This window comes from Nilaparvata lugens, chromosome 1, assembly GCF_014356525.2.
Source record: "Nilaparvata lugens isolate BPH chromosome 1, ASM1435652v1, whole genome shotgun sequence".
Taxonomy (NCBI): Eukaryota; Metazoa; Arthropoda; class Insecta; order Hemiptera; family Delphacidae; genus Nilaparvata; species Nilaparvata lugens.
Window position 1 is genome coordinate 93,242,859 of NC_052504.1, and position 24,056 is coordinate 93,266,914.

The 24,056-nt window shown below is 34.6% G+C and overlaps 3 protein-coding genes across 3 annotated transcripts; all 3 read right to left on the minus strand.

The window, feature by feature from the left end:
• Nucleotides 1-423: 423 nt before the first annotated feature.
• On the minus strand, nt 424-1,590 carry LOC120348700 (ubiA prenyltransferase domain-containing protein 1 homolog). Its single transcript, XM_039419623.1, has one exon. It carries the CDS (start codon nt 1,587-1,589, stop codon nt 606-608), a length of 984 nt encoding a protein of 327 aa, XP_039275557.1. The 5' UTR covers nt 1,590; the 3' UTR covers nt 424-605.
• Nucleotides 1,591-2,373: 783 nt separating this feature from the next.
• LOC111059029 (ubiA prenyltransferase domain-containing protein 1 homolog) lies at nt 2,374-7,105 on the minus strand. The gene is made up of 3 exons (XM_039419399.1): nt 6,956-7,105; nt 5,469-5,545; nt 2,374-3,301 (listed from the first exon to the last, which is right to left on the minus strand). Exon 3 carries the CDS (start codon nt 3,295-3,297, stop codon nt 2,374-2,376), a length of 924 nt encoding a protein of 307 aa, XP_039275333.1. The 5' UTR covers nt 3,298-3,301; nt 5,469-5,545; nt 6,956-7,105.
• Nucleotides 7,106-12,679: 5,574 nt separating this feature from the next.
• Nucleotides 12,680-23,959, minus strand: LOC120349452 (eukaryotic translation initiation factor 4E-binding protein 2-like). The gene is made up of 3 exons (XM_039419624.1): nt 23,288-23,959; nt 18,252-18,419; nt 12,680-14,718 (listed from the first exon to the last, which is right to left on the minus strand). Exons 1-3 carry the CDS (start codon nt 23,427-23,429, stop codon nt 14,669-14,671), a joined length of 360 nt encoding a protein of 119 aa, XP_039275558.1. The 5' UTR covers nt 23,430-23,959; the 3' UTR covers nt 12,680-14,668.
• Nucleotides 23,960-24,056: the final 97 nt, after the last annotated feature.

The window sequence follows — 24,056 nt, forward strand, 5'->3', positions numbered from 1 at the left end:
ATAGAGAAACAATAGCCTAAGTAGATATCCCATGATATAATGAGTTTATGTCACAACTTTTACTGTTATCTCAAGCCGATTACTGTCAATTTTTACTGTTTTGGCCGGGTGAGAGTGTATGAGCGGCACAATATGAGAGACTACCTGTGTCACACAGCTTCACAGGAAAGAACTACGTGGACTATCAGCTTGAGATAACAGTAAAAGTTAGGACATAAACCATAGCCACCTCTAATACAAGGCCGCGGCCTACGATGTTGCAACGTCGCAGTGTAGGCCTAGAATCTAATACATGATTGGTGAAAAAGATTTTAAAAAATACCAGCTGATCTTTTCCACCAATCATGTATAAGATTGTAGGCCTACACTGCGATGTTGCAACATCTTAGGCCGCGGCCTTGTATTAGAGGTGGCTATGCATAGACTCCCTATACCATGGGATATCTACTTACGCTATTGTTTCTCTATGATTATATGTAGTAGTTCCACAACATCAATGCATTTTCAACAAATTTCATTTTTACTGAAATTTGATACTGATATGTGGGAGTCCACACATATTGTTGTTGATAGTTCAGGTACAGTGTTGACCGATTGTTGACCGATCAGTGCATGTATGGAAGACGGTTCGGATCACTGATGCTCAACGCCAAAACGTACAAAAAGCCAAAACAGAGGTTGAGTTTGGCGGTTTCTCGGGGCACCTGCTGTATCGTGTCCTGACAGCGGAACTGCTTCTCGATTCTGAAGGCCGAGCTGAGGGTGACGAGTGGCAGCAGGAACCAGGAGGAGTAGCGGGTGGCGAGGACCACGAAGATGATGTAGGGCGTGAAGAGGAGGAAGGCGTAGAGGATGTGCGAGAAGGTGTGGCCGATGACGATGGCCAGTGTCACAATGCCGGCCTGTCGGTCGCTCTCCAGGTCGCGGGTGTTGTTGCTGTGGAGGATCGCCTCTGTGTTGAGTGCGAGCGGGATGGCGTAGTAGATGGTCGCCCACTCCAGGCGACCTGTTTGTGACATGAACGCGAACAGCACCGAGATCGGCCCGAATATGATGAGGATAATCACATCACCTAGCGCGATATACTTGAGTCCGATTCCACCCGTGTAGAGGAACGAGCTAGAAAGCCCACCAAAGTAAACCAGCGCCAGATGCTCCATCCTGGCGGGCGAAATGAGCGCGAGCACTATGAACCCAACACACCCAACCGCATACAACATGGCGCCCAATGTCACCACCTCATCTTTCGACAGTATCTGGTCGACCAAAGTCCTGTCATCACTTTTGCGTGTGTCAATTCCCTTGACGTAGTCGAAGTAAGTGTTGACCACGTTGCCGGCGCCGTGCACTGAGACGACAGTGAGCAGGGTGAGCAGCAGGATGAGCACACTGAACTCGCTGCCGGCGTGCAGGTTGGCCGCCTTGTAGGCGATGGCCGAGCCGAGCAGAGTCGGCATGAGGGAGGCGCTCAGTGACCACGGCCGCAGCGCCAGCAGGTACGAGGACACCTTCATCAGCTTGTTGGCCTCCACTGCCTTTGGCACATGCCGCGAGTCTCCGTTCATCATGGTTCTGCAACAAATTAACATCAACATTTAAGCTGGGTTTACGAAAACAAAATGTTAATAACTCAATCCTTATAGATTCTATTAGATTGAACGGAACTTGACAAGCACATATGTTTATCATGTGTATGATAAGTTATGTTCAATCAAATAGAATCTATAAGGATTAAGTTATAACCATTTTGTTAATAACTTCAGTGTAAACACAGCTTAACAGTTTAATGGTGTAGCAACTATAACCAGTATCTGGATGAAGTTAAAAACAAAACAGCTAACAATGTGGCTGGTGAAGCCATGAAACCAGGTTCTGTTTATTTATATAATTATAAACAATTTGACTATTTCAATTTGTGATTTCATTATGGGAAAGTACCACATCACTCACAACACAACTATAGTGTTAATATTAATATAGAAATATTTCTATATTGAATAGATATAGAAATAACTAATAATGTAGTACCCTTTTTTGAACGTTTTTACATAAGCACTATCAGCTTTCAAAACTTTTCCAAGTCATTTTGAAAATGGCTTGAAAGCTGAAATTCGTAATGTTCATATAAAAACGTTCTACAAAAGAGTACTATGTAGTTATTTCTATATAAAATCTTGATTTTTTAATAAATCTGTGGATCATGTACAATATCTAGTCTCCCTTTCATTTATAGGGCTACTGGAAATATTTAAACACAAAAGAATATATATCAAGTACGCTTTTATTCTATCACAACATATAAATTGTGATAGATTTAAAGGTTCTATTGTGTTTCGATATCTAGTATTTTTTTTTTTCAAAAAATTCTGATGCTCAACGCCAAAACGTACAAAAAGCCAAACAGAGGTTGAGTTTGGCGGTTTCTCGGGGCACCTGCTGTATCGTGTCCTGACAGCGGAACTGCTTCTCGATTCTGAAGGCCGAGCTGAGGGTGACGAGTGGCAGCAGGAACCAGGAGGAGTAGCGGGTGGCGAGGACCACGAAGATGATGTAGGGCGTGAAGAGGAGGAAGGCGTAGAGGATGTGCGAGAAGGTGTGGCCGATGACGATGGCCAGTGTCACAATGCCGGCCTGTCGGTCGCTCTCCAGGTCGCGGGTGTTGTTGCTGTGGAGGATCGCCTCTGTGTTGAGTGCGAGCGGGATGGCGTAGTAGATGGTCGCCCACTCCAGGCGACCTGTTTGTGACATGAACGCGAACAGCACCGAGATCGGCCCGAATATGATGAGGATAATCACATCACCTAGCGCGATATACTTGAGTCCGATTCCACCCGTGTAGAGGAACGAGCTAGAAAGCCCACCAAAGTAAACCAGCGCCAGATGCTCCATCCTGGCGGGCGAAATGAGCGCGAGCACTATGAACCCAACACACCCAACCGCATACAACATGGCGCCCAATGTCACCACCTCATCTTTCGACAGTATCTGGTCGACCAAAGTCCTGTCATCACTTTTGCGTGTGTCAATTCCCTTGACGTAGTCGAAGTAAGTGTTGACCACGTTGCCGGCGCCGTGCACTGAGACGACAGTGAGCAGGGTGAGCAGCAGGATGAGCACACTGAACTCGCTGCCGGCGTGCAGGTTGGCCGCCTTGTAGGCGATGGCCGAGCCGAGCAGAGTCGGCATGAGGGAGGCGCTCAGTGACCACGGCCGCAGCGCCAGCAGGTACGAGGACACCTTCATCAGCTTGTTGGCCTCCACTGCCTTTGGCACATGCCGCGAGTCTCCGTTCATCATGGTTCTGCAACAAATTAACATCAACATTTAAGCTGGGTTTACGAAAACAAAATGTTAATAACTCAATCCTTATAGATTCTATTAGATTGAACGGAACTTGACAAGCACATATGTTTATCATGTGTATGATAAGTTATGTTCAATCAAATAGAATCTATAAGGATTAAGTTATAACCATTTTGTTAATAACTTCAGTGTAAACACAGCTTAACAGTTTAATGGTGTAGCAACTATAACCAGTATCTGGATGAAGTTAAAAACAAAACAGCTAACAATGTGGCTGGTGAAGCCATGAAACCAGGTTCTGTTTATTTATATAATTATAAACAATTTGACTATTTCAATTTGTGATTTCATTATGGGAAAGTACCACATCACTCACAACACAACTATAGTGTTAATATTAATATAGAAATATTTCTATATTGAATAGATATAGAAATAACTAATAATGTAGTACCCTTTTTTGAACGTTTTTACATAAGCACTATCAGCTTTCAAAACTTTTCCAAGTCATTTTGAAAATGGCTTGAAAGCTGAAATTCGTAATGTTCATATAAAACGTTCTACAAAAGAGTACTATGTAGTTATTTCTATATAAAATCTTGATTTTTTAATAAATCTGTGGATCATGTACAATATCTAGTCTCCCTTTCATTTATAGGGCTACTGGAAATATTTAAACACAAAAGAATATATATCAAGTACGCTTTTATTCTATCACAACATATAAAATTGTGATAGATTTAAAGGTTCTATTGTGTTTCGATATCTAGTATTTTTTTTTTTCAAAAAATTTCATTTAATGACATCAATTTATCTCATTCCATTTCTGTATTATGTCAGGTAATGGAATATGAATAATTTGAAATAGCAGTTACACGCTCATTTTTGTAACATTACATTTTTTGTTCCAGTGTGTACCTCAAAGGTTGTCATATTAGTAATCAGATCAGAAAAAATTGTAATAAGATGGGATTATGTATGAAAAATAGCATTTGTAGAATGAAATCCAAATATTTTTGTCAAAACTCTTCTGTAGACGTTGTGAGCAGCAGTGCCCACGTCAATAGTGAAGTCCGCTTTATATTCGATTTAAATTGGTATTGCTATCCTTATATCCATGGCAACTTGTAGTCAATGCCAAATCCAAGGAGGGTAACTGGAATTTGATTGTGATTTGTGCTGCCAAGAGTGCACATTAATTCCTGGGTTTTTCCTTCATTGAGAAGCAGCTTGTTTGCAGCAAACCAGTCTCTCGCTTCTGAGAAGAGTAGCTGCACTTTTGCCCTTGCTTCTGTGGGGTCACCACCTTTACCAGAAATTGTAGTATCATCAGCAAACAGCAGACTTGGATTCTGCAGTCTCAAATCATTTATCATGATCAGGAAGAGCAAAGGCCCAAGTACCGAACCTTGTGGTACACCATGAGGCACCTGCTCCTCTTTTGAGGTGGCTCTCATCTATCTGACTAACAAACAAAGAATCTGCTTGCGGTCCATCAGGTAATCAGCCACCATGTCCCATGCTCTGCCCCAAAAGTCATATTTTGAGAGTTTCTTCAGTAAGATGTCATGAAGTAGGCTACACAGTCAAAGGCCTTAGTGAGATCACACAGCACAAGCTTGACTGAACTCTGCTCCTCAAAAGCATTGTTTAGCCAACAACGGAAAACTGATCACTTTTGTAAATACTCGTATTAGTAAACTTAAGCTGCGTTTACACCAAAGTTATTAACAAAATGTTAATATCTTAATCCTTATAGATTCTATTAGATTAAACGGAACTTGACATATGTTCATCATGTGTATGATAAGTTACGTTCAATCTAATAGAATCTATATGGATAATATTATTAACATTTTGTTAATAACTTTAGTGGGAACGCAGCTTTAGACCGTTTGTGCAGTGAGAGCTAAAACTAAATTCAATCAGCTGGTAACTTAAACTAAATTTTGTCTAAAATTGAACCACATCAAAACAAATATGATTGAGTATGGATTTAATCCAGTTTAAACGGATTCTCAGTTGTGTCAGATCCTCGAAGGGGTTGTGTAGTAAGTATAGCCTAAGCAAATAGGAGTGTCTCTTTTAAGCTGTTTGAATACAGAAAATTTAATCTAGTGTAAAGTGAAGATAAATTATTAGTATACAATTGTTCAATTACTTACTTTCAAAAAAGAGTTAGATCAACTCAAATTCCATTCGCTTTAGTTACGTTTTTGGCAATCTCATCTTGTGAACAATGCTGAAAAAAACAAATATCGGTAATTAAAAGATTAAATTTGAATGCTTAGAAATTTTTGAAATGGTAAGTAAACTTTAAATAATAATGTAATAAAATTAGGGATGTCAATCCCGGGATCCCGAATCCCGGGATCCCGGTCCATTTTTTATACCTAACAATCCCGGGATTTTTTAGCGTCAATCCCGGGATTTTCGGGATTGAAAACCTGAAATTGTGGATCATATTTTTCCAAAAACAATTCAATATGGAATTTATTCATGGTGATGAATATGAGTTTCTATAATTAATTTATTGTTCTAAGTGTTTGACTAATTTATTTTACAGGCACAGTCTACAGTTGCATATACATAATAAATGATTGTATACTGAAGCCTACTCTTTACTGGCTTAATAGAATTTGCATTATTAGTTCGCATAATTGGCAGAATGGTTGTTCATTGGTTGTTATGCCTCTACGTTTGTTTCTGTTTACACAGCACCACAATTACCAGTCTAGACGGCGCAATATTTGCAATAGTGCTGATGGCATTTCCTTGAAATGCATTCCGAACTTTGAAAAGACTTCAGAAATCAGAAATAAAAAAGCACTAACGATTCACTCTCTGTCTAATTATTCCTCTCCTCTTCTCTTTCTCTATCATAAGTAGAATATCTAGTTGAAGTAAATATTATAGTTGCTCTACGAAATTTCATTTAGTAGTGTAGTGGTTCAGCTTTCGCGTTGTTTGGTCGGTATGGCGTTACGGTCTTACAAAAAGTATTCTATTTTATTATTAAAATTATTAATTCAAGTGATATTAATTCACTTTACAGTATTTGACGTAATTAAAGTGTGAGCTCTATCCCGTCCTGATGTATGAAAGAAATGCTTTTGTCCACATAAAAAAGACTCTGATGAGTTATCTTGCTTTCCTCAGTTCTCACTATCATCTAGGATACAGCAAATTTAAGGTAGGACATGGAATAAAATAGTTACTCCTAAAATCTTGAAAACATTTATAGAAATAGAATGTTCAATTTTAATATTATTCCCAACTATATTTTTTTATTTTAATAATAGCCTCTCCCTCTTTAATGGGCCCTTTTTCATCTCCACACACTGTTACTGAACATGTAATTGAGGAGGAACAATTGGTTAAAAATGCATTAAACTGATTTTTGCCAATCCCGGGATCAGTCCCGGGATCCCGGGATTGATATTGGATAATCCCGAAATACCGGGATTGGAAATCAGTCCCGGGATTGACATCCCTAAATAAAATGTGAATTTGCCTAACCAAGCAACGATGATTCACATTAATAGTAAAATAGGATCAGTAAGCCATTAGGTCAACATATTGATACTTGAATCAACAGTAGTTTTGTTTTCAATAAATTTACAATAAATATATAATCTTGTCAAATACATACCCAACTTCAAATCATAACATTCCTATGAGTAACATGGTATAAATCTATTGAATAGACTTTTAGATATTTTAGGTTATGAAATCATCATCAAGATCGAACGAAGGACCTTGGCTCATTGGCTGCCATCTGTCTTGTTTCTTGTTCATCGAATACGTGGCATTCATTTTGTCAAGTTTTCAAATTGTCCAGCATCACAACTTTATGTTTTTTTCGTCCATTACCTAAAATTATCAACATTTTTTAATAATATCGTCATATTTCCCAATCTCCTAAACCTTTCCCTTTCATCTTTGATGACAAGGAATACTAAAATAAACAAAGCCTTACAGGTAAAGTTCATCAAATAATTTTATAGCCAAGACAAGTTGAAATGTAGTCGATCTGAGTATATTCCATACAAATAGCACAAACGACAAGCGCGAAAAAGGTGACGTGTACAAACTAAGTAGATATTGAAACCTCACAAAATAAGATTGAGCTAATTTTACCCTTTATTTTTAGTATTTGTCGTATTTGAAAGCTTAAATTACATTCTGCATAATAACAAGACTGAATTATGAAAATCTTTAAATCATTTGTTGCTAAAAATCTACTTTGATAAGCTAACCTCAAAATTGAATGGCCATCTCCTATTTTCATGCAATTGCATAATTATCGGAGTTTTAATATGATAGGTTTTTATCTAGTTTATCAATAATTTTATTCCAGTAATAACTTTTGGTGACTATTCCATAATTTTAAAGTCACAAAATAGAAAAGTTGGTGCAACTGTCAATCAAATTAGCGCGTAGATTCAAAAATGATTTTTATCATTTTGTGTAAGCCACCATTGCATGGACGCCCTTGCTCACGTATACCGACGCTGAACAATCTAAAGCCCATATTATAATAGATATTATCCGCAAAAATAGCTATAAGCTTTCCGCACACTAATATACATTATAATTGAGTCTTAAATTGTTCCACCTTTGTGTGCAAAGCCTATTTTTATCTAACTTAGGTATCACTGCTTTCAATTGAAACTGATCAATTATTCTTTAATTACCAGGGGCATAGCGAAGGGGGGTTCAGGTTACAAACCCCCTTCCCCAGAAAAGAGGCCCAAAAATACAAGATAACACCCCCACTCGACTAATTCTACTAGTGAAGTCTACAGGAGCCCAATCTTTTGGACAAAACCCCCTCAGAATCCTGGATACGCTACTGTTAATTATCACTACGTTGAAGCATCCAACTTGATAAACCTGTGCTGAAGAGAATAAGACGATTTACAAGAATATTTTCTTGAAAAATAATCTTCAATTCATTTTTTATAATATAATAAAAGAAATAATTGGTTTATACATGTGCGGGATAGGACATTCACGAATGAATTACTGGACAGTACGGAGACTAGAAATTTTGCAGCATATTGATTCATTTACCGAGGATGGTTAAAGGCCTTTTTTTGAATTTTGTCAAGATTTCAATAAGTCAAGTTTCTAATTAGACCCTTACGGAGCGCGGGTTACCTGCTAATATGGAATAAATAGGTAGTTTTAAGCATGTTCATCTTGAAAGAGATGATTTTCAGTCAATCTTCTTTACTTTACCCATTCAAATAGGCAGTCTTTCCCATACTTTCCCATAGGCATACTTTCCCATACTTACTTTCAATCCAATCCACTTCACCCCAAACATTGACTGTGTTGAGATTAATAAAGAACTGATTCTCACCTAGGCCTACGATAGTCGTTCGGAGAACAGTAGAACTCGCTACACTCACTAATATCACTTCTCACACACAAACACATATACGTAACTTGAATTTAGAGTATGATTATACAGAGTGATTCATAATTATGGTAAAATATTTTAATACGTGATAGTAGAGGTAAAAATAAGAAAATAAAAATATTTTACCATCATTATGAATCACCCTGTATATGCAATAGGATCGGTGGAGAACATTGATAAATAGAAGTTCTTTACACTTTTGAGCTAGGATGCACGGTTGAAGAGATAAAAAATCTGGAACTTGAAACGGAGATGAATTAATAAAAAATACATACGTTTCTGCGCCTTGTTTCAAAGTATTTATATACCAAATTTATATACCAAATCGGACCATAACTGCGACTGTAACCTAGCGCCGCAGTGCAGGATGGTTTCTCACAGCTTGGCGTTGTTGTCATTTGACATGGGTGTCTGGCTTGGAAGAGTTTCGGCCGCATTGCAGGATGACTGTTTAACGGTTGCCGGAAGATAAATAGCTGGGTTTTTTCGTTATTTTTCGTGATAGAGAAATTCTGATTGCAGATTCGTTCTCAGCGACCCCAAGTTTAGCCTCAAGGCTCAGAATGTCAACAATTTTTTTAAATAATTAAAACTCATCATGAAAAGTCATTAATATGGTAGTACATCACGTTTCTGGAAACTTTTTACTGGTGACTGGAGTTATTATTGATTATAGGTAACACAAAAATCAAAATAATCGTGAGAAAGAAAACTGCTTTTGAACGCGAATAAGACCGCCACTCCATTGTTCTATTGTCTCGGCTGCTTGGCTGAGCCTGGCTGGGGGGATCAAATAACCGACTGGATTGATCTTTCGTCTGTCCACCAGGCGGAACTATGCCGACCATTGCTGGGTGGAAGATGTTACTGCGGCCGCTCGCATTCCCACCAACGCTGCTATTATTTGCTGTCTCAGCGCCTAGTCCGATTCAGCCAAGCATCCAGCCTGCACTGCGGAGCTAGGTTTACTGCTGCCGCTTGCATTCCCACCAACGCTGCTATTATTTTCTGTCTCAGCGCCTAGTCCGAGTCAGACAAGCATCCAGCCTGCACTGCGGAGCTAGGTTAACTGCGGTACAAACAAACGCCGATTGACTTGAAACATAGAATTCGCTTCGCTCATTCAATCAGTATCAGTGTTCGTTTATCATGAGTTTTAATGGGACTATTCTCACTCAGTCTTAACGAGGATGTATGAATACTCCCATTCCATGTGAAGGTTTTCACAGGACCGGACACCGACTCTGATATTGTTATGTGGGAAGTGGGAATACAGATTCATTTTTCGGAAAGTTCAAGATAGGTACCATAACTTATTATTTTAAAACTGATGTAAATGAATATTTTTGTAGAAAAATCCAAAACAGATTTTGACAAAAATTAATAATTATTCTTATCTATATAAATAAAAATCGAGCCTCAAATTTTGACATTCAATAACTTTTTTATGTGTGCACAGAATTTTTTAGCTGTGTTTGTTATGTTCAGGAGCAGGTTTATGGCCTATCAAATTTATGATCCGACTTCAGGACTCTTTCCTACGGTCCTTCAAAGTTTACATGTAATCCTTATGGGAGATTTGTGAGCTGGCCACACACAGAAATAAAAATCAGCTGTTACAATCATTGCGTCATCCAACAGCCATCGGTAGATCTGTTTTTCTATTTTCTTTCTACTGGGGCCTGTTTCATAAAAGTTACAAGTCCTGTAATACAGGAGAATCACCATTCCAATTACATGCTTAATATAGCTGATAAAATTAGCTGTTCCTGTATTACAGGACTTCTAAGTTTTTATGAAACAGGGGCCTAATTCACAAAATTTCAATTCTAATAATAATGCCGCGGTACGAACGACGTCTACACTTGGGTCGTAGAACTCGAAATGCTGTTAATTTAGAATATGCACGGGAAAATCAGCAGTAAGGAGATATACAATCCAATTTACAAGCAAGCTGCATACAACTAAATCTGAAAATACAAACTGCTGCACAACAACTAGCTAAGCACTTAGGAAGTCCATATTGAGATATAAATGTAAACACTGATTGTTGGATAATTTTCATAAAAATATAGTGCATCCGATTAAGGCTACACACACCTGAAGAGCACGGCTTGGTGATACAAAGTGTTGTTGTTAAGGAGATTGCCTTATCACACCGTTCCACGACATGCCCAATTCAGTGTGTGTGAGTTCTTCCATTCAAGCCAATAAGCAAGAAGCACCTGAATGCAAAATGCGCCTCCTCAGGTGTGCATCCAGCTAAATTTTTTCATGAGATGCATTAACCATTTGGCGGTACGAAGTTCGCCGGGCCAGCAAGTTCAATAATAATTATTATTATTCGTCAATGTTGTTTTCCATCACGAACTACTTACCAGGCTATTAAATCACTTTTTCGTTATCAAATAGAACGACTAGCAGTCAAATCTCCTCAATAAATGAATTTATTCACTTACTGTGACTGTAGGTAAATAAATTCATTTATTGAAGATAACACAGTCACAGAAAGTGAATAAATACATTTATAGAAGAAATTTGACTGCTTGTCGTTCTTTTTAAAAACAAAAAAGTGATGAATTATTCGATTGAAAGCTTAACGCCTTATTCAATTCTTTTCAAAAGAGTGGTGCATGATAAAATATTAAAGACAACGCTGAAAGAACATGGTTATTTATTCTCAATCACAAAACATGGGTATCCTATTACATTATTTGAAAAGAGGAAGCCGATATAAAAATTATTAAAAATATCTCATCTCCTCTTTTTTATATAAAGAAAATTCCATTAACAATATAGTTATAGGATTTATTTAAACAAAATCATAAATTTATCAATAAATTGCTTAATAGTAATTAAAACTAGAGATAGAATAACAATCACATTTTCAATGATCCAGAAGTGCAGTAAAGATGGTTTATATGAATTTTATTAGTCAATAAAATCAATTCTTTAATCAAACATTATAGATCGTGTACTTCTACTTGACTAAGCGTTTGAAAAATAATTCATCATTTGAAAATGATAAGGGTGAATATTTCAACGTTGTACTGTTGCATTATAAAAATCAACCAGTATTCAATCTGTCCTAATTAATACCGAGAGTATAGAGACAAGATCAAGAAATCAAATTAAAATGTGTGAATTCTAATTTGTTCATTGAAAATCGACTAGCAATACAATGATATTGTAGTATAGTTGAAGTATAGAATTGTAACTACTCCAGTAGTGTTTATAAAAGGATACAATTAAATAAATTGGAAAATTAAATACTCGTATGTGACAACAGAAGAGAGCAAGTCAATCCTATTAGGATTGAGATCAATTTGAATTGACAAGCATCTCAAGTTGACCAATCGAACGAAACGATTTTACTGAACATTCCATTTTTATCCAAGATTAAAATTTTAAACTGTGAACTTGGAAGACAAACGTTTTGAAAATTCATAAAATGAAATTTTAGAAATAGTAGACAGTGTTTAAAAGAATTGATAAAATCATAATTGAACTAAATATTCATTGAAATACAAAAATCAAATGCTCTCAATCAATCGAAAATGAAAATTGAAAAGCGATAAAAATTCATGAAATGAGATTTTATAAATAGTAGACATTGTTTAAAAGAATTGATAAAATTATAATTGAACTAAATATTCATTGAAATACAGAAATCAAATGCTCTCTCTCTCAATCACTGAAAGCAATAATGGAATAAAGATGCAGATATAACTCTCAAACAAAACATAATTATTTTCAGTTCACGGTTTGAGATTCTGAATTCTGTAGACCTGAAATATGTTTTAAATATTGTCACAAATGGTTCTATTAGTTAAGGCAGTAATATTGCATTGAATGGATTAATTCAAGCCAATTTGTAATCAAATTGAAATTTATAAGACACGTAAACTATCTATCACAATTAATTAAAAAACCAGAGAGCCGAGTTGGTAAAAATTTTAGCGAATTAATTTTATTCAGTAATAAACCATATTGGTAACAATTTCATGGCTTGAAAATATAATTTTTCTCGTATCAGGCTACTGTTGATTTACTCTATCATTTATGATAAAATCTAAATTTTAGAAGCTTGATCAAAACTTTCAATAGGGTATTCGAATTTATTTATCCATACATATTTGTCTTGAGAATAAAATAGTTTTTCAAATATTTAACATTAAAGTGATTCAAACATACGTCTGATTATATTATATATCTAATGGTAAAATATAAATGAACATCATGTGCATTACCTATATATCTATATATAGAAAATTTCTTCAATATTCGCCAAATATAAGATCATTGCATTAAGTATTAATAGCACAATAACATGATCCAATTCCTATATTGCTTCTAGTAACTAATAACAAGTTTAGGTTGATTGTGGTTTCAAAAAAATCAAAACTAAGAAAGGCTTAATATTGAAAATGACTTCTGAAGATACAATAATAATTATATATATTATATGCTGTGATGGAATCAGTTAAGAGCATCTAATGTAAACAAAGCTCAATAAAATAATTTTCAAGACAATATATCTCTACTAAATCTATCTGAATCTATAACAACTTATTATATAAAAAATAAGGCCAGAATCCAAACGACTGATTTAGGAAATCTTGCTATAAATTGATTCACCGAGTACACTTCCGAACATACAAACATATTCAACTTTATTTTATAAGTAGTTTTCATTGGAAACCAAAACTTTACTCTATTCAAATTACGGAATTCAAACACTCAGTCCCTCTTTTAACAAAGAAATGGTGATATAACGGTTTTTTTAAATGAATTGAACAGGTATATTCATTACAGACACATTCTTCAACAATATTGTGTTGCTCCACAATATTGTTGCCTGTCGATAATAATGGCTGTTTTATATTATATTGGCAATTGCATGCTTCAACAATATTGTGTTGCTCCACAATAATGTTCCCTGTCGATAATAATGGCTGTTTTCACACTGGATTGTCGGCCGACACTTAGGATTCCGGTGATTGGCTAATTCTCACCAACAGAGTATTCCCAGCCAATCAGAGAACTGTTCTGAATCGATTCTCAGCCAATCAGAGGAGAATTCTGAGCCGATAATTTGGACGCAAGAGGTGGAGTTTCCCTTAAAGCCTTATCAAATGGAATCAAAACATTTTTGAGTTGAAACCAAGTATGAAGTTGAGACAATTCAAGTTGGACTAATGGTTCAAACTGAAGAAATTTCTTCAGGTAGTGATGCTTATATAATCCAAATAAATTTGATCACGTCGAGGGAGACTTTGATTTTCACTTGAAAATTATATCAATTAGTCGAAATATGTAGTGATTGTGAATTGATAAAACAAAAAAGGGCACTTGAGGATTTTTATCCAATTTCAAGTCAATAGAGATTCTGCTTTTTGCGTTGCAAAAGTTCTCCATAAGAGGACACTGGTACATTGTAGATCATACACAGTTTATCAAAATTGTATTGATATACACGGCAATAATTTGCGATACATTCCAATTAATCAAATATTTCAGTTAGTTTCAAAAGTGAAACAAAACTTTTAAAATGCACATTCCTTGGCCAACAAAAATTCTTATTACATTTTTACATTCAAGAGGACACTGGTACATTGTAGATCATACACAGTTTATCAAAATTGTATTGATATACACGGCAATAATTTGCGATACATTCCAATTAATCAAATATTTCAGTTAGTTTCAAAATTGAAACAAACCTTTTAAATGCACATTCCTTGGCCAACAAAAATTCTTATTACATTTTCAAATTATTATCACCATTACAATGTCAAACTTTATAAGTTTACCTCGACAGAGCAGCGTACAATAGTAGGCTTAAAGTGATGGTTTTTAATGACACTACAAATAAAACTAGAGTTTGGTGCCTTACGGTATGGCACGTGATTCTGAGTGAAGGTCAGTCGGCAGGGTTCACATGTCCATCTCGAACTGTTCGTTGACGTCCTCAATCACCGCCGGATCTGTAAAACAAGTGAATCATCAACATAATTGTCATAAAATGACTTAGGGCCTTTTTCCGAGCTCGGGATTTAGGTTAATTCTAGCATAGAGAAATAATAGCGTAAGTAGATATCCCAAGGTATAGGACGTTTATGTCGCAACTTTTACTGTTATCTCAAGCCGATAGTCCACGTAGTTCTTTCCCGTGAAGCTGTGTGACGCTCGTAGTCTCTCATACTGTGCCGTTCATACACTCTCACCCCAAAAAAACAGTAAAAATCGACAATAATCGACAGAAGTCGGCTTGGAATAACAGTAAAAGTTGCGAACGTTTATGTCGCAACTTTTACTGTTATCTCAAGCCGATAATCCACGTAGTTCGTTCCCGTGAAGCTGTGTGACGCTCGTAGTCTCTCATACTGTGCCGTTCATACACTCTCACCCCCCCCCAAAAAAACAGTAAAAATCGACAATAAACGACAGTAGTCGGCTTGAGATAACAGAAAAAGTTGCGACATAAACGCCCTATACCATGGGATATCTACTCATGCTATTGTTTCTCTATGGTTCTAGACTTTAAACAGCTGGAGTCAGAAAATTGGCTTTCCAAAACGGGGCGTAGTCGCAGTAAATAGTTGCAGCAAATTGAATCTTTATTTTCTCATGTCTATAATTGGAAACGTTTTTCCTTGACGAAATGAAACATTCCAAAATAAGTCAAAATAGCCGAAACTTTACATCATTTCCTCTCTCTATTTTATTTTGTGTTCAATTTTCTAAATTTTTCAAAATTTAATTTAAACTTGACTGACTATGACTACGACTACGCCCCGTTTCGGAAAGCCAATTGTCTGACTCCAGCTGTTTAAAGTCTAGAACTTAGCTAAATCCCGAGCTCGGAAACAGGTCCTTAATTGTAATTTTCAGTTGAGTCAACTACAACCCCATTGTGAGATACATGATATAATATTTCCAAATACAAGAAATATTTTCACAAACAAAAATAATCATAAAAATACAATAGTTTTTGGCGTGACTGGAAAAAGAAGTCTTGAGCTCCAGCCACGAGTACTAAAAATAAGAAATACATTTTTTAAATCTAATAACAGCAGTACAAATGACACAATTCTGTTGATGGACGATAATCTATGGATTGAATGAAAAAGACTAAGAAATTGTCAAAAAACCACTGATTTAAGTCTTCTTCATTCAATATGAATAATTACCACAATATCAACTTCTCAACTACACAAAAAAATAATCTATGATGTTGAATTTTATCAATAATCCAAGTACTTGATAAACAAAATATAAATGCACAGAAAAATAATATAATAATTGTCGAGTTTTTATAAAGTCAGTATGGGAATGATAGGACGAATATTGTTGCGAATTCTCTTTTTCCAACGCATTCTATATTAGCTTGCTCCATCCATCGAAAAGATCAGATGAACGCTTTCCCAATGGAACGGAGGTTAGAGTTACAAGAGTTACAACCTTTTGCTTGAAATTCGTCGACATAGCCGTTCACATGCTCGACACACTTGTCTTGTCGTTAGTGACAGCCACCCATACTACGCCAGGTTTACATTCAGTGCAGAGCCACTAATGATACTGTATCATTACAATGATACTGTATCATTCCAATGATACAGTATCATTCCAATGATACTGTATCATTCCAATGATACTGTATCATTCCAATGATACTGTATCATTCCAATGATACTGTATCATTCCAATGATACAGTATCATTCCAAGTATCATTCCAATGATACTGTATCATTCTGATGATACAGAATCATTCCAATGATACTGTATCATTCTGATGATACAGAAGTGACCTCAAGTTTAGGTTTTCGAATGTACAGTCGTATCGGACACGTGAAATGGTACGGTAGTGGCCAACCTTACTGATAATATTAACTTCAGCAAAGCATAGCAATGAGAACGAGGGTCATTCGGAAATTAGGACCAGTATGCACTGGCCTGAACACTACAATTTTAGCAGCAATTCAAGAGGGAAACTTTAAAACATCTATCCTATAGTCCAGAATCGGTCCCCCTTCACTTCAAAAAACTCAAGTAGCCTACTTTTTGGCAGGAAAACGATTTGTCAGAGATGAATAATTGGAATTGTAGTACTTAAGGCTGTTTAGTACACTTTTTTTAATTGGATTATCTTTTTCAATATAATATTGTTAAGAACACTATAAGAGTGAGAAAAAGTGGCAACTGAAAGTTTAAGTGGTCTAATAAGCGAGTTATGGGTTGTTGAAAGTGCTAACTCCATTTTCTTTCCAGATCATAAACGGTTTCGAATTTTCCATTGGAGTTTTTTTTTATACATTCAGTACATCATTGGCTTTGTTCTAATATGCGTTTATTTGCGATGTATGCCAAAATAAACAAGTTATTTACAAAAATGTTACTTTTTTATTTATCAACGATATGGGGAATAAAATGTTATGGTTTGAAAAGATACATTTTTTGTAAATTTTCAAGAGAAGTTCTGTTAATATAGTCTAAACCGTTTATGATCTGGAAAATTAGCACTTCAACAACCCATAACTCGCTTATTAGACCACTTAAAAATTTCAGTTGCCACTTTTTCTCACTCTTATAATAATCTTAACAATTATATTGTAAAAGATTATCCAATTTGAATAAAAAAGTGTACCGAACAGACTTAATACACTGATGGCAACGGAATATGAAGTTTGCTTTGAGATCATTTGTAAAGAAATAAATTGTTAAAAGTAAGTACTTTCCAATAAAAATGGCTCCAATTGTTAATATGTACTTACTGAATTTTTATTCGCAAACAGTTACTATTTTCCGGATGAACCTCGTATATTGATTGAACAATGAAATACAATTAAATTGTCTGTAATGGAATTCACGCAATAAAGTCAGTGGGAATGATAAAACTAGATAATAGCCGATTCTTTGTTGCCACCGCCTTCTTTATTATACAGCTGTAATCAAAGTTATATCTGACTTGATATTGATTGCTGAGGCCCAGTTACAGAAAAACCTGTCAAATTTTAATCGTGATTAAGAAGGTTTTTCTGAGAAGAAGGCTTGGTTCTCGTGAAATTTAATCGGGATTAAAAGTTGGCAGATTTTTGTGCAACCGGGTGTGATTCTTGTTAATAATGATCAACTCTTATCTCAAATATATTTCATACGTCAAGAAAATATATATTTGTTTCAAGATTTTATAGTAAATGTCCATAATTGAGATATATTATATTTCTGCATAACCTACGATGTGGTAACAGTTGAGAGATTAGCAAATGATGGCGGTCAGACAAACTTATGTTCTCCTGACCGAAAACTACACAACATATCAAAGAATTTGGAAATAGATAGGGCTAGGCATTTGAGACTCATAAGCTATATATTTGTTGTGTATCTGCCATACGCTAAATAAATAAAGATAATAGATTGAAAAGGATGCAGCTATCTGCTTTGTCTAGTGACAGACAAGGGTAGTAAACCAGGTGCTGACTTTATTTACAACGTTAATCTCACTGTAGGATAACTCACCTTTCTTGACTGGACTACAAATAATGTTGGCGTTTTCTTTGGCTTCATGAGCGATGTCTCCCTTGAGCAAGAAGTCGGGGATACTAGGTAAGTTCTTGGGTGGTGTCCTAGCCAGAGGAGAGTTTTTCAAATGCATCAACGTCGCTCGTTCATACACGATCCTTGTACCTGAACAAAAAACACAATTTACATTTGAATCATTAAAAAGAAAATATTTTACTTGTTAATTATTACCAATTCGATCCAAATATATCAATTATTTATAAATAATATTTTTTTCTAGTAGGTAACCTGTGCTCCACAAGTGTCTAATTGAAAATTGAAGTTTTCAAACTGAAAACTTGACCTACTGAAATATTAAATAATTTAAAGTAAGTCTATAACCATCCTTCGTAGATTAAGAATAAAATTAATAAAAACAATAAAAAATCTTGTAATACCCTTTATTTAAAAAAAAACTTTAAAATAGCTCAACGACTAGTTAGCTCCGACCCTAACTTAGGTCATTTTCAAGTTGAAATGTAGAAAATAAATAAACAAGTTGATCAACATGTAGTATCAACTTGTTTATTTATTTTCTACATTTCAACTTGAAAATGACCTGAGTTAGGGTCGGAACTAGTTGATCAACAAGTAGTATCAACTTGCTTATTTATTTTCTACATTTCAACTTGAAGATGACCTGAGTTAGGGTCGGAACTAGTAGATCAACAAGTAGTATCAACTTGTTTATTTATTTTCTACATTTCAACTTGAAAATGACCTGAGTTAGGGTCGGAACTAGTTGATCAACAAGTAGTATCAACTTGTTTATTTATTTTCTGCATTTCAACTTGAAAATGACCTAAGTTAGGGTCGGAACTAGTCGTTGAACTATTTTAATTTTTTAAAAAAAAAGGGTACTACATGATTTTTACATTATTTTTGTTAATTTGTTCAAAATTAGCCCATGTGAGTAAAGTGTTTTTATAGAATAGAAACAATACGCGAAATTTCATGTTCATCAGTGCGGTAGTTCAGACGTGATATTGCGTGATTCATTAATTTCCTATCCCGACGTGAACAAGCCAATACTTTCCTTTATTATTTATGGAATGATTTAATAATGAATCTTCATAATCGATGTGGAATATTTTGTTAGTTCAAAACTCTTATTTCTACAACAATTTTCGACGGGCGGAGCTAGAGAAGAATAGTAGTATCTGCTTCGTCTAATGACAGACATGGATAGCAAAACTAGCATATCAGATGCTGAATTTATAACTTGAATCTCATGATAAATCCTAGAAAAATGAGGAAAAATAATGTAATATTCATAGGAATTCATAAATCGAATCTCACTATAAATCCTGTAAGCGGGAAAATCATGTAATATTCTTTAGAAGGAATTCAAACTCATGATACCCGTTAGCTAGATCTTTATCAAGGACATGCCACTGCGATTGATAAGAACAAGGTGTGAGAAATACGGATGTTAAGTTATCGAAAATGAGATGGTAAGTGATGACACAGCACAGCAGCCAGTCAATCACTCACACTGCTCCAATTGTGTGAGTGCCAGTGCCACACACACAAACTGTTGCTTGAGAAACACTATTCTCGGATTCGACACACATTGCTTCCATGATTCCCAACCATGACTGTGTTATGAGTAGTTGCAGTCGAGAAATTAAGAGAAAATGTATTTATTATTTTTTCTGTGATGAACAACAATCAATAATTTTATTTATTTTACCTATCCTCAACGCTGCCTGCTCTTGCCAATTGAGTGACATAAGTATTCAATATTTCCCTTTTTGTGTAGTTGAGAAGTTGATATTGTGGTAATTATTCATATTGAATGATTGTCAAAAAATTGACTAAGAAATTGTCAAAAAACCACTGATTTATTGATAATTAGAAAGACCGGTTTCGGTTATTACACCATTGTCAATCTCTGATAAACTAAAACTAAATACAAGAGCAGCAGAATTTATACTAGTAGGCCAATTGGCCTGAATAGGCCAATGGCAGGCGTTCATGTCCTCAACCAATAGCAGTATTCGCCTACTAGTATAAATTCTGCTGCTCTTGTATTTAGTTTTAGTTTATCAGAGATTGACAATGGTGTAATAACCGAAACAGGTCTTTCTAATTATCAATAAATCAGTGGTTTTTTCACAATTTCTTAGTCTTTTTCATTCAATACTCAATATTTTTTGACAATTTTAGTCAAGTATTGTCTATTTAGTGTTCAAGTTTATAAAGCGATCCATCCAGGGATGCTTGGGCATTGATCGAGAGATTGGGACATTTGATTTAAGTTTCTATTGCTGAACTACCTGTCAAATTTGTATACAACATTTAAAAATTTGGGAACTATTTACAGAGTTTTGTTGTTTATAATGGATAAAAAATAATCCTGTTTGGCCTGTAATGACATAAAAGTATGTAAAGTTTTCAATTTTGGTTTGTTCCTCAATGAAATGAGATTTAACAGAAAACCAAGTTACATTCACTATAACTGTTTTAAAATTAAATTATTAAAAAATTCGATTACCATCAATTCACAATGTCTTAAGACATTGCGTTGTTATATTCCATACTTAAAAAAGGCTGGTACGCCATTTTATTGTATTTTTTCTTTAGGGCTACTTTTAATATAAATAAAAATATAAATCTCAGTTCACCCTTTTAAATAATTTTGTCACATGTTTCAAGACTTGAAAATGGCATTAATGTCCAAAACATGTTGTGACAGAATAATAATAAAAAAATTATTTTTCCATTAATATACAAATAAGCAGTCTAATCAATAAAATGTACACAATATTCGAAAGTACAATATATGAAATTTGCTACAAATATAAATAAATTGCATTTTTTCGGAAATTAACCTTCTCAACTATTGGTAAACCTATGTTCTAGAGCATGTGTAGTAGTAATAGAAAATAATTTAAAAGGGTATACTGAGATTTATATTTTTATTCAAAAAAGGTGTATTTTTGATCACAAACTTTTGTATTCGCACTGAACTTCTCTTTCGATAAAGTAGACCTATAGTATGTTTATAAAAATAATATCTAGGGTTTTACTATTAGGACATTTTATTAATTTATCAAAATTTGGGAATGGAATAGATTTGGGCCAAGCCTGTTGTTCCTTCCTAATCATATTTATATGATTTGTGATTCTGTCCACAAATAAATAAATAATACTTGTTACATTGAACTTACAGTTGAAATTATTAGTGAAATGAAGAATCAAATCAAACCGTTTTGTTTGTTGGCACCAGTGCGGATCTTCATGCAATATTTCCGCTAGAATTGGAGTGAGCGCTCGATGAACAGTAAGGGCCAAGCCACACGTAGCGTTTTTAGACAACAGGGCAGGAAGCTCTCAGATTGGCTGATTGGTTTGGGAATCAGCTGATATCAGCCAATCGGAGAGCTTTCTGCCCTACAGAATTGTCTGAAAACGCCTGAAAAAAAACTGTTCATGTTTCCTGCCCTAAGCGGTTTATAGAGAAAGGAAGTAGAAAATTGGTGGCCGGTGCTTCAGATTACGTTTTGTAAATGGTAGGGAAATTGAATGAAAGTGACGTACTGTAATTAAAATTACAGGTTGATAGTAACTTGCTCTCTTAACGTCTATTATAATCTGTTCAAGATCCTCAGTTACTAAGCATGGCCTCCACGTTCTCCTAACCTGACGTCAAAAACTCTGAATTTTATGACTTTATCAAGAACCCGCCACCATCCTACTTTGCTAAATTAAGGAACTTGATTGATTTACTAAAGACGAACGTATCGTGAGCCATGTGACACATGGTAGTATATATTGAAAGTTGATAAAAGTTCTTGATAAAACTGTTAAAGCTGCTCTTTCGTAAATTCGCAACTGTAAGTTTGGAACAAGTGCTATAAATCCAGATATTAATTTATCTACAACCTGTATTCCTGGGTCCAATGATTCTAATTTCAAATAAAATTGAGAATTAAGTTAAGTTATAAAGGATTCAACTTGAAATTTCAAGTACAGTAGCCTATAAAACTGTTGTAAAATTTCATAACTCCGGATTACTACTTTATCAAGTCTGAATGATAATGTTATTTTATAATTTAATATACTGTACATTAAAATGGATTCCTTGATTGTTTCCCATAACATTTTAAATTTAGGCTACCTTATTTAATCACTCAACAATATTACATTTAGTTAGTGTATAAATAAATTATTAAATTCCTAATTATGCGTTAAAAAAAGTCATTAAAATAATTATTGAAGAATAATTTTTCCACTCTTATTTTGTACACGTGGAATAGGAAAATAATTTTAATGCCTTATTCAACTACCATTCACAAAGAAAACAATACTGTCGTCTGAAATGGATAAAATCTAACCTCACTTTCAATCAGCTGTGTATCATTATTGTTCAATATTTAGTAAAGATTATCAAATTAAATTTATTATTAAATTTGTAAAATTATTATAAAGCAAGACAAATTAGAAGCATTATATTAATGCGTTCTGGTCTACAAACTAAACTGATTTACAAGGTAAAGCCAGGTACTCTACTCCCAACTAATAGGCTAAATACAAAAATTCTAAATATTAAAATAAAGATGACATTGCAATTTATTGGTAGGCTTAATTAAAAATAAGATGAGTAAAAACATCTTATTCTGGATCTTTGAGTTTTGAGGAAGCTTCTATTTTCAGACATTCGAATTAATTTATTTCAAGGTCATCCTATCAGCCTCGTGTTTGGTAAACAAAGGTTTGAAGGATATATGCAAATTAAGTCCGAATTGATAGTCCTTATTATCATATCCATAAGAATGATGCATTGAAATACATTTGATAATTTTGTAATTTAGAGAATATTACAGCAACAAGATTTAGAAATTATGTATTTATACGTAGGTACCATAACGAATAGGGTTTTTGTGAATAACAGAATATAGGCATGATAAAAAATATTATTTAATTTGGAAATTTCAAAAAACACGAGGTGTATTTTTTGGTCAAACAATATAAAAATAAATTTTACTCACCTCCTGGTGTTGTTGAATACAAGGTACCGCCAGGCGTAGAGGAATAATCTATTGGAAGTTGAGAAGGGTCATTTATCAAAACCCTTCTTGAAGGAATGCTCTGGCTTTGAGTTGCTTGTCTTGCCACCGGAGATAGAGACATTATTTTATAAAATTCTATACAAGTTCTATTTTAAATAGAAAAATAACAATTTCTCATAGAGAAAATACAACAATGTACATAAATGCTACTGCGTAGTACCGGTATCAACCGAAACTCTAAAAAAGTAGAGTACAAAAATTTGTTAAAATAATGCAAAAACCACTTGATAAGTCTAATAAATTGATTTGACACAAAAATTAAACTAGGAAATAGATAACTACGCAATTTTTTTAATAACAAGTGCCGTTGTAATCGACATGGAGCACACTCACACGACGTACAAAACACAACAGCAGAAACTTCTTTCTTCGTTCTACGTCTTGAAATCCATGATGGCTACCAAGCTTGCCAACCAAACAAATATTTCAAATAGAAATCATGTTTAGATTGAAAATAATATTAACGTTTCTGATTTGCTTCAAATTGAACAATACTAATTCATCAGCCTACTGTTTATAATCGAATAAATAATTTTTGAAAAACAAGCAAAAGACAAGTTTTGAACATACTTACAAAACCTTCAATGAACAAGTTGGAAGCGGGAAGATTTAGATTTGGCGCAGTCAGTTCAAGGTTGCTTCTTTACATAAGATTGTTTATTTGAATTTGAAAAAAACGTGCTTACTT